This window comes from Nylanderia fulva, unplaced genomic scaffold (genome assembly GCF_048542155.1).
Source record: "Nylanderia fulva isolate GAGA-0341 unplaced genomic scaffold, ASM4854215v1 Scaffold26, whole genome shotgun sequence".
In the NCBI taxonomy this organism is placed as follows: Eukaryota; Metazoa; Arthropoda; class Insecta; order Hymenoptera; family Formicidae; genus Nylanderia; species Nylanderia fulva.
The window spans coordinates 1,565,724-1,577,279 of NW_028190325.1; the positions used below are offsets into that span (position 1 = coordinate 1,565,724).

Here is an 11,556-nt window from a genome sequence, read left to right on the forward strand (position 1 = left end):
AAAGGTAAAGCGCCCGACCAGTGCCAAAAATTGATATCTTTCACTGCGATCTTCAATCGCGTCGCAATCTGATCGCGTTGCGGGATGTATTTTTAGCCGACAATGAAAGTCGGAGAAGCCCCACAGAGTCGAACGAGATGGAAGATCGGCCGTCCATCTTTATGTATCGTGCTTTTAAATGTGTAAGTGAATCGATAATTAATTATTAGAATATCTTTGGATTCAATTAATACAAAATTTTAATTTCTTTTTTCAAAAAAAGAATCGATAAATCAAATAACATATTATAAGTTTCTTTAAAAAATTTTCACGATCACCTAACATCCTATTTAATTATCAATCATATCGAATATCGCGAATGCATCTCACATCATTTAAATATTCTTTAAAAAATCGATGCATATGTGCTATTAAAATTATATAACAACCTAGAAGTGTCAATTAATTTTCGAAATGGAAGAGAATATCATACTTTTTATGCGCGCACTCTTTCATTAATTAAGTAATGTTTAAATAATATTTATCAAAATATTGATACGCGTTTGGAACATAACATTATTGATCGAACGAGATCGTATTACGCGATGTCAAGTACACGTGTAACTTTCATGTATCAGCAAATAATTAAGGATAAAAATTATGTTTATTCGTAAATGATGTCATCGATCGGCAGATTAAGGGTGCGTTCCGTTATGCACTGCAAGTACTGACAGTACTACCAATAGCGTTCCGATATAGATAGCAGTGCACTGCGAAAGTACTATCATGAGTATATGACGTCATTAATTTTGACGTTATTTCCTGTTGCGATTACTGCAACCGGCGAGGTAAAGCACTCGCAGTAATCAAGATGGCTACCTCCATGTGTACGATGGAACTAACTTTTAAATTCCATATCTGAATATAATGATACAATATTTTTAACGTAATTTTTACATTTTATTCTAGGTATTTTAATTTGTCGTCTCATTTCATTTATTAATTCCATTTCCAAATCGCTTTCACTTGATGACTCACTCGAATCATATATATTCTCGATTAAATTATATGTAATTAATGCAATAATGGTATTATCCATTTCACCAATTTTTCACTCGATGATTATTAGCGAAAAAGGTTAGTTAAAAGTCTGCTGAAAGCGTACTGTAGTGCGTTCCGTTTTACTATTTTGCAGTAGCTTCAAAGTGCACAAAATTAAAAAGGAACGCTGTCAACAGTACACTTGCATGACGTCATAGTGCCAGTACTTGCAGTGCATAACGGAACGCACCCTAAATTTCTAATCAAAACTTTCTTTCGAGACAGAGCGAAATAACATTTCATTGCGATATCGCTTTGACATTCTATAACCGACTGTTACATGGCCTTAAATTTTTATAAATAATTAGAGCAAGGACTAAAATTTTCCGTCCTATGACTATCTAACGATTTCAACTGTCGTCTATCTAACACATGGCGCAATAATGCGTGAATGCAAACGAAACTGGACCATTCACCACCAACCCGCGAAAAAGTGCATTCCACTATGACGTAAGACACGCGTCATTGTATCGATCATGCGATTGCAGACTCGATCGAGAAACATCAAGAAAATTCAACTGTACCAAAGTAATGATAGCAAAGAAATATTTAATTTTTTTCAAGATCCGCATATACATACTATAAATAAGACTGCACACTATAGATAAGAATACACATAATCTGAAAAGATTATAAATAGTTAAATAAGCTAAGTAGAATTAATTAATCGCGACACTGCATTCGAAACCGTTGCATCAGTCGCTAATAAATGAAATATTAGGCCACGACAACTATGAAGTCGATGAAATTTTTTTGGTTTTTCTACCTGACGCTCTTTGAACGCGCAGTTCTGCTGCGCAGAAAGACGCGTCTCCGCAAAATAGACGACCGTGATGTCTCGCGTCTCGAGGGGGAAAAATAAAAAGAGGAAAATCTATGCGCGCTCGCGAGAGAAAGAGAAGAATTCGCAATGGACATGCACGAGAAGAGGTGTCACACATGCACGCGTTGCGATTTCCCGCTATCACGATCCCCAGAGCTGCCCGTCCCGTGGCACATTTGCGAATCGCCACCGCGCGTCTCTTTTCCGCTGGATTATGTTGATGATGGCGAACATCATCGTTCCCGGTCGGCTAGCAACGAGCCGACGACGAGGGGCGAGCGCGCGGCATCCTGAAACCGAAGAGAGGAAAAACAAGCGGCACCTATGCGTGCGTATTGTGCATCCGCAGACGCAACGAAAACAAAGCGAGAGAAGATCGCTGACGAATAGATATCGACGAGACACCCCGTAACCGCCTAACATTGTGCTTGCATACCGCCGCGCGGTGATCGATCATCTCTATGCCAATCTGCTCGTTGGTGTTTTCCTCCAAGTCGCGCATTAAGATATGCGAATGCGACGCGACGCAAGGTTTCCACCGCGTGAAAAGCGCGAAGACTGACCCGATGATAGATTGGGATCTTGCAAAAAAAGCGAGATCGAATCGCGGGAAAATCGATAGAAAATTTCACGATTTATTCTCATGCCTCCTCTTTTGCTTATGTGCATACATTTCAAAGTATCTGTCCTTTCTCTATTGGTACTGACTAATAAATTGAAAAATAAATAATTGAAAAATTATCTTGTTAATTAAGTAAAATTATCTTGTTAATTTAGACGCGAGACGCTAGGTTTCGATGACCCGATGATAGATTGGGGTCTTGCAAAAAGGCAAGATCAAATCGCGGGAAAATCGATAGAAAATTTCACGCTTTATTCTCAAGCCTCTTTTTTGCTTATATATACATTTAAAAGTATCTATTCTTCTTCTATTGATACTGACTAATAAATTGCAAAATTATCTTGTTAATTAAGTAAAATTATCTTGTTAATTAAAATGCAAATGCGACGCGACGCAAAATTTCCACCGCATGAAAAACTGACCTGACTGACCTGATGATAGATTGGGGTCTTGCAAAAAAGCAAGATCGAATCGCGGAAAAATCGATAGAAAATCTTTATTCTCATACCTCTTTTTTTTTTGCTTATACGCATACATTTTAAAGTATCTGTCCTTTCTCTATTGATGCTGACAGATAAATTGAAAAATTATCTTAATACATAATACATACATTTTATGGTCAGCTGTGACGTGTACCTTGAAGAGCCCGAAGGTAGTCAACCCTATCGATTAAACAACCGATAACTGACGGTGCCCATGGCGCCACGCTCTTGTTTTCGGTAATTTTACTCACGTCAACTCACAGTCACAGTTTGCAATTTACATTTCACGTTTTCGTAGATTCTGGAGAAAAGATTCGATTGCAAAAAAACAATTCTCAATCATGAATACGTTCGAACACGATGATAATGCGTTGAGTGACTCGTGTAGTCTCTCGTTTAATTCTCTAATGGAGAATAAAAGTGAAGTTTCTATTACTTGCAAGAATGCCTCTTCTACATCTGGAAACAAGGTAAATAATATTGTAAGAAATATATTTTCATATATTACATAATATTTTTAAAAAGTGAGAGAAAAAGATATGTTTTACATAATCTTTATTTTACTTTTTTCTAATATATTGTAGTGTCGTTTTTGTTATCAAAAGAAAAAAATATTAAACCTATCTGTTTTATTTCTTGCAAAATTATGCGCCTGTAAATGAAACGAATTAATGAATTCGTATTTGCAAAGATCGTCAGGGATTATTGTCCGGCAAAGCTCAAGGTTTCAGACTCAATCACGGCGGATCTCGTCGCGAAGACGCAATCTGAAATAGAGAAATGCGAAAATTTATGCGGAAGTGAGAAAATAGAAGCAACAAACGACGTCAATGAAGACGGTGCTCCAAGAGTTTCCTTAAATTACAATCACATGTTCGATTTAAATCATGAAAATCCGTCTTATTGTAATTCTAATATGACAAGCGATTGCGACGTCGTTTTCACGAGCAACGATTTCGAATACAATGACACGACAATTCTGGCAGAAGATTCTGAAGACAGCGAAAAGACAATTAAAGAGGAGCTCCTGCTAGATAACGCAAATTCTTTGGATAGTTTCGCAGATTTGTCAAAAAATCGCGGCAGTATTGATTCGGCGTACGAAAGAATATGTCGAGTGAAGCATAGAGAAGAAAAATTTGTTGATTCAGGAATTTCTTTAAATAGTATAAATAATGTTATTGATAGTTGTATTGATTCGCGGATCAGAGACGAAACAAGCGTTTCATGTAAAAATATTGAAAAAGAGGTTAAAAATAAAGAAACGAGATTCGAACGGAATGTTACTTCGTACATAAACGACATCGAAACTCCTCTTCGAGAAGAACCTCTTCGAGAAAATATAGCTATTTCAAGTGTTGAATCTAACAATTATTATATAGATAATAACGAAAGTTACCTTAAAGATGCCGTCGATTTTTTGAAATGTACGAGAGAAAATATGAACCATACGTTAAGCATTGAAGAAGACAGCATAGAAAGAAAAGAAATGGATAAGATAATCAAGAATCTTTTGTACGCAAACGATGACGAACAACACGATTCGGTGGAGGAACGAATGGTAAAGAGTTTATCTGCAGAAATGGAAAGCGATCACGATGATATGATGCGGAAGATAATTGAAAGCTGTTCAAATGTTTCCATAGACTTTCAGCAGCAATCACCGATACGAAAAAATTCGACTCCCGATCTCGAAGAATCGTGTAGCGAATACATGATTAAAAAATTTCGGAGAAACAAATGTTTCTTGCATTGTCGCGATGTTTCTGATACTGCCATAGCAAAAGAGGATATATTAAAAACTATTCAAGAAGCGGAAAAAATATTAACTGACAATCCGTATAATGACATATCGGAAGAGACAAACATTAATGAGAATGAAATGTACGAGAGAGATAATTCGTCGGAAAGATTTACAAAAGAGATAAAAGATGAACAGTACAAAACAATGAACAAGGAAGAAAATAATTTGAACAAAGATACTGAAATAAATTTAGCAAATGTGGAAATTGAGAAAGTCGGCGTCTCGGAATCAAATGTTGACAACAATCTACAAAAATTAGCTGAAATCACGGATTCAGATCGTCCTAGGTCACACATCGAGATTCAAGAAACTTTGAAGAAGATAGCAGAAGAAAAAAGAAAAATAGAAGATCGAAAGAAAAAATCATTGCAAACATTATCGAAAAAATTAGAGGAAATTGACAAGTTTATTGCTGATCGTTACGATATTTCTTATAAATCTGATAAAGATCTTTCTGAATTCAAAATTCCGGAGAATTTCGCCGACGATGATTCCGACAGTCTCGATGATTTTCAGATTATTAATGAAAATGTCGAGGTTCCATTAACGAAGGCCGAAGTAATCGAGAATTTAAAACTCGAAGAATTGGAAAAGGAACTCGCGAATGAGATGGAGAAGCATAAGAAACTAATGGATGAATGTCAGAAGATTTTTGCTACGGATTTAGAACAGATTCAGCAAGCGACTTTAGAGTCAGAATCTAAGCAAATTTCTAACGACGAAGAAAATGATAAAGAAACTGCAAATCAATCTGGAAATGACGAAAATATAAGCAACAAATTGAATGAAACGTCTGGAATAATAACTGAAACAACAACAATCGAAGTCGATTCGGAATCTGATGACTCCTTTTCGGAAGATTTGAAGAAAGTGGAAAGAACATACATCAAAGGAAAGGTGTATGATTTCGACGAGAAAAAACATGGAGTTAGGTGAGTCTATAAAATAATAATTTGTCACATATTTTCAATATCATTTCAAAAATAATCATGATTTTAGAATGACGGAAGAGCTGATCATGAAGCACTGCAAGGAACATAAATTGTATCAAACGCCGCATTTAAATGACGTCTTGTATTTGCATTACAAAGGTACGATAGAGTTAATCGTACTGACACACTGGAACAAAAAAAAATCCCATTCTTTTTTTCAGGATTCTCCTTTATCGAAAATCTCGAGAAATATACAGGTCTCAAGTGTCTGTGGCTGGAGAGCAACGGTATACGCGAGATCGCCAATTTGGAAAATCAGAGTGAACTCAAGTGCCTGTACCTGCACCAGAACCTTATCAGCAAGATCGAGAATCTGGACTGTCTGAGGAAGCTCGACACTCTGAATCTTTCGCACAACACGATACGGAGGATCGAGAATCTCGGTGACTCGAGTCGAAGCGAGTATTATCCCAGATGACCTTGACCTTGACGTGCCTCTGCTTTTCAGACAGTCTCAAGTTCCTGAACAACCTGAACCTGTCGCATAATTATCTGCGAGAAACCGCTGACATCGAGCATCTCCGTCTGCTGCACGCGCTCTCGATCTTGGATATCTCTCACAACAGGATCGACACCTGCGACGTCGTTGACGTAAGTCGATAATTACGCGCGTCGCGCGCGGGATGCATAACTGAAGTGTATTTTCGAAATGGCAGGTGGTACAAGCGAATTTCCGTACAAAACAATTTTATAATTAAACAATTTTATTATAAACTCACCCTTCTAATTTTCTCCCAATCGATCATTTAAAGATTATTAACACGATGTTATATATAATTGCATTCACACAAAATTTGAGTTTTCACTTAATTCTTCTCGAATTTAACTATGCAAAAATAAAATAAAATAGAAGACTTCAATTTCAATATGTATCATGATATAAAATATCTCTGTGAGTCATACCTTAGAGATATCACGTTCGTCGAAAGCGCGAGCATAGGCTGGATTGTTTAGATTCTGGGAGACATGAAGTCGTTGCGCGTCGTAACGTTAACCGGCAACCCGGTGCTGAAGCAGATAAAGATGTACCGCAAGACTATGATTCTGAAGTGTGAGAATCTGCAGTACCTGGACGATCGGCCGGTGTTTCCGCGCGATCGTGCCTGCGCCGAGGCTTGGTAAAATCTATGAGCAAAAACGAGTATCGACAAAAACGGGTATCGTTATCCTTAAAATATCTCTGGGTCCAGGATGCGCGGCGGTGTCGACGAAGAGATGGCCGAAAGAAACCGGTGGATCCAGGCGGAGCAGAAGAAGATCAACGACAGCGTCATGGGTGAGTAAAAGATATATTCTTTTAGATCCGTGTTTATAGTCGTTTCTCAATCCAAGAGCATATATTAGATGAGATACTCAGATTGGAGTTTCGTGTATTGAGATATGGACGATTCAATATAGTTACATTTTGATTCAACTGAGATTATTCACCTGATAAACGGAGCGATAACTCACCTGAAAAACTACAATATATCAAACCATAACAAACCATAACTTTATTAAACTATATATATTTATAATCATTTCTTAAATTTTATTTCAAGAGCATGTTAGGTGAGATACTCTGATTGAAGTTTTATGTTTTGAGATATGGATTCAATAGTTACATTTTGATTAAAGATCAACTGAGACTATTCACCTGAGGAATGGAGCGATAACTCACTTGAAAAACTGTATCAAACCATAACAAACCATAACCTTATTAAATCTACTGTATCACGTCTCAAGATTAGTTTCAGTTGAGTTGTCAGCAGAATCACGACTATAAATACAAAGCTTAGTTACTTGCCAAGGTGGACTCGAAATGGCTCGAAATGACTCGTTTTTCCCTTTGACTCCTTTCACCTGTTCCTTGGATCTTGATCTTTGTTAACCTGTCGATTGTCGCGTTCGCCCTCGAAAGCCCTGATAAACAAAAGGAAGCTGCGCAAACCGGTCGAGACGTCCGAAAAGGAGGCGGTGGATACGAAGAAGACGGAGGAGGAGGAAAAGGACGAAGAAGTTGCCGCGAAGTCAAGCGCGCACACCGCAACGAGGAGCCACGGTCTGGTAAGAACTAGTTTCGTCAAGGTCTGGTACAGAATTCGTGCTTCGAATAATATCATCATCCATCGGTCCCGTCGACTATTTAATCATTCACCACCGTAAAACCCCCACACCTCCCTGTATCCCGTGATACCGACCACGTTGAACATTCTAAAGCTCGACCTGGAAAGAAAGAAAAAGTCCGAGGGGCGATCCTTCCTCGATTCCTCATCGTCGTCGGACGAAGAGCTCGCGAGCAACGAAGAAAACGAACGTGAGTGGCAAAAAGAAGGCGAGGAAAGTGACGGAAGGAGGCCAATGGCGGAGGAAGAGAGAAAAGTCGCCGATGAAAGCAACGAGGAGCCTCTGTTGCCCTGGAAAGTCGAGGTGTGCAATCTTTAGATTTTCCTGACAAATACAGATTTTAAAAAGTATACAAAATTTATTCACTTATTTCTTATTTTTAGGCTCAAGAAAAAATTCAATCACGAAGACTGATCGAAGAAATATCGGAGTCCAAAGAAAATATTGTCAGTGACGAGGGAAGAAAATGGGACGGAAAACAGATTTTGGACATCCGTAAAAGCACACATGATCTCGAGGTTGTTAAAGAAGAAGAAATATCAAGTTTACAAAAAACGATCGGTGATATCAATAATGAAATAAACGGTAAGCAGAGCTTTTGTGTTAATTACTTAATTTTACAACAATGTAAAATAAAATATTTTTAAATATATCATAATTAAAAGATCATTTTTACATTGAAAACATGGCAATTTTAAAATTTGCATAGATCGCAAAGACGAGAAAATATCTACCTGCTCCGTATCGAACGACACATCGGATCTAAAACAAATGTTAGAAGAGAATCAGAAAGTCACAAGAGCGACCACCGATATAAGAGACGATGCATCGAGCAAAAGTATCAAGAGCTATCAAAGAAAAAACAAAGAATATTCGTTCGGTTCTAAACTTAGCAGTATCCGAGAAGAGATGAGAGAATTCTGCGACAGTATGGACAAGTTTGTTGACGAAAACAAGATAGTATTTAAAAACGGTGAGGTGGAGGGATTCTGGGGCGAGAGGAAGGTGATGGATGAGAATCTGAAAATTAATTCCACTGATGATAGCGAGATTGAAGAAACTGGGACCAAGGTTTTCACGAGCAAGGAAGATGAATTGCGATGGTGGAGTACCAAGGAGAGAAAACTGAAGGTCAAGGAGTTCATGAGACAACGAGAGGAGGAAGCGAGGAAAAACAAAGAGATTAAAGATGCTGCGACGTGCAATAATTCCGATTGCTCTTTATTGGAAGATGGAAAACAGGCAGTCGATGCTACGGACAATTTTCAGGACGTATACGATTTAATGACGATGAAGACTTGCCCGAGCTCTCTTCCAAATTCAACAGAAACATACTCTGTAAAAGATACAGAAGATTACACATGCGAGCGATCTGCAAAGCAACAACTAGAAAATTCATGCGGAATATTCAGTAATCTCTTTGCCGAATTAAGAAATCGAAACATTAGTCAGAAAATTAACAAATCGAAAGATTCGAGCGAATTGATGATTCTAGAGGAAAAATTGAATTCCGAAAAATCAACCGACACGATGCAAAAAAATATCCCTGAAATTATGACAGATCTTGTTGATTTCGTTGGACAGTCCTCGGAATGCAAAAAAATAGAAATTAAGGAGAATACTGCAAAAATCGATGATTTGGAAGACAAATTTAATAGTTTTCTACTGAAATCTTCAGAAGTGAAGAAAAACGTCGACGAATCCGATGACGATTCTTTTAAGACAGCAACGTCTCTTCCAGAAGACTCGCCAATTTTGGAAAGCAATCAAGAGTCACTAGAAATTCTAAGATTGCCCAATACAGATATTAACTGTGATAAAATTATCGATACTAGTAAAAATGAAAATATCGATCTAGATGACTGTTGCGAGGAAATAATTTTGAAGGAAGAGCACAATGACTTAATTTACGAGAACAAAAAAATTATTGATAAAATAGAAAATTCTTCTGCTAAAATAGAGATGTTAAACAGTGAGCAGAAATTATCAACTGATACCGAGAGATCTAATTCTCAAATGGAATCGCTTGTCCGAAAAATAGATTGCTTTTCTCTGGGAAGAATAAATCATCAGCCTTCGAGATTGACTGGCAAAAGAACTCGCGAAGCGGAAGATGTCGAAATAATTAATAACAAGAAATCCTTTTTCATGGAGGAAATAAAATCCGGAAGAAGGTCGGAGGAACGCAAATCTCGCAGTCAAATCTCTGAAAAATGCAGACAGCACGTGATACAAGAGACAAAAAGATTTGCGAAGAAAGTATCGCCGTTGATCGATAAATGCATAACGAGTCTGATAAGAGATTCAGAACATATAGACGGAAAATCGCAATATCATAAATACGATCGACGAAGTTTTGGAGAATATTTGCCATCCAGTTTCGTTTCGAAAATGGATCTTAATAAACCCGCAGGTGATTCTGACGAACGAAACAATTGGCGCGATAAATATAGTAATAAATCTAATAATATTACAAGCGTACAATCTGAAAGACAAGAAATAAAACAAATAGTCAATTCAGAATGTGCCATTGATTCAAAATCAGCTAATGATTCTGGTAAGAGTATGTAAAGAAATATATAAATATTATTAAAAAATATATATATATATATATACATATATATAATTTAAAAAATACATTACAAAAATTATTTACTATAATATAAAAATATGTTACAGATATTCAATCACTTTCCAATCTTTTACGGCAGTCTGAAAGCATCTATGAGTCAGAATCATCGGCCATAAATACCGACGTATCGCTTTACAAAGAATTTTGCGATCATCTCCACAAATTAGAAAGCGAAAAAAAATTGCTCATTAAATCAGATTTCACGATGGATACAGAAGAATCAAAAGAAAAATTATCTGACGATAAATCAGTACAAAACGCAGAAAATCCGATAAAGAAATCAATCAAACCACTGATAGAAGTGATTTCTGAAAATTCTGCAATTTCGACGAATTCTGAACAGATTATAGGACAAAAAGAAATTAATAAAAAGTCACACACTTCTCAAAATGTTTTCGATGATTATAAAAAAGATGTTAGTATTTAAAAAAATTTTTAGTTATATAAATACCTCATTAAATTTTATTAATATTATTATGTAATATTACCTTAGCAGGATGTCTTCAGGATGGTCGAGGAAACGGCTGCAACATCTGATGATTCTGAAAGTCATATTAATCAAGAAAGTGCAATTAACTTGACAGAGAGAATAAAGATCGAACCGTTTTCAACATCGCGTACACACACATTAGACAATGCAGAATGCAAAGAAAAATGTGTATCAGCAAAGGAAAAACGCGAAACTACCACGATAAATATGAAAAAGAGTATAGAAATGCAAGTTGCGCAAGAAAACTAGAACAAATTAATGTTTTATTATATTATTTTCAAATCGATCATTGTGCAATTATATAATCCATGCTTCTCATATACGTTAATCAGATAAAACTGTAAAGCTGACAGAAATTCTATATTTAGGAAAGCAAGTGTCTTTACACGATTTGCTGTAGTTCGTTAGAGTTTAAGTTTGTAGAATGTTCGACTCAAGCTTATCTTATATTCCTCTACCTGAAATAAATACGTTATCGTCGCAGAATCGATTGTTCCGAATTCGAGGATTATTAAAACGAGAAAG

General features: G+C 36.6%; 1 protein-coding gene across 1 annotated transcript; it reads left to right on the top strand.

Annotated features, from left to right (window-relative positions):
* Positions 1 to 3,298: 3,298 nt before the first annotated feature.
* LOC114939030 (defective transmitter release) lies at positions 3,299 to 11,555 on the top strand. Its single transcript, XM_085483699.1, has 13 exons — positions 3,299 to 3,477; positions 3,699 to 5,743; positions 5,811 to 5,902; positions 5,965 to 6,186; positions 6,252 to 6,394; positions 6,758 to 6,921; positions 6,994 to 7,079; positions 7,704 to 7,849; positions 8,003 to 8,212; positions 8,293 to 8,494; positions 8,619 to 10,466; positions 10,589 to 10,956; positions 11,035 to 11,555. Exons 1-13 carry the CDS (start codon positions 3,349 to 3,351, stop codon positions 11,278 to 11,280), a joined length of 5,901 nt encoding a protein of 1,966 aa, XP_085339825.1. The 5' UTR covers positions 3,299 to 3,348; the 3' UTR covers positions 11,281 to 11,555.
* Position 11,556: the final 1 nt, after the last annotated feature.

Coding starts and splice junctions, on each gene's coding strand:
- LOC114939030 (XM_085483699.1), top strand. CDS start 3,349: ATGAATACGTTCGAACACGATGATAATGCGTTGAGTGACTCGTGTAGT. Junction 5,744..5,810: donor GAGAAAAAACATGGAGTTAG/GTGAGTCTATAA, acceptor TCATGATTTTAG/AATGACGGAAGAGCTGATCA. Junction 6,187..6,251: donor ACGGAGGATCGAGAATCTCG/GTGACTCGAGTC, acceptor TCTGCTTTTCAG/ACAGTCTCAAGTTCCTGAAC.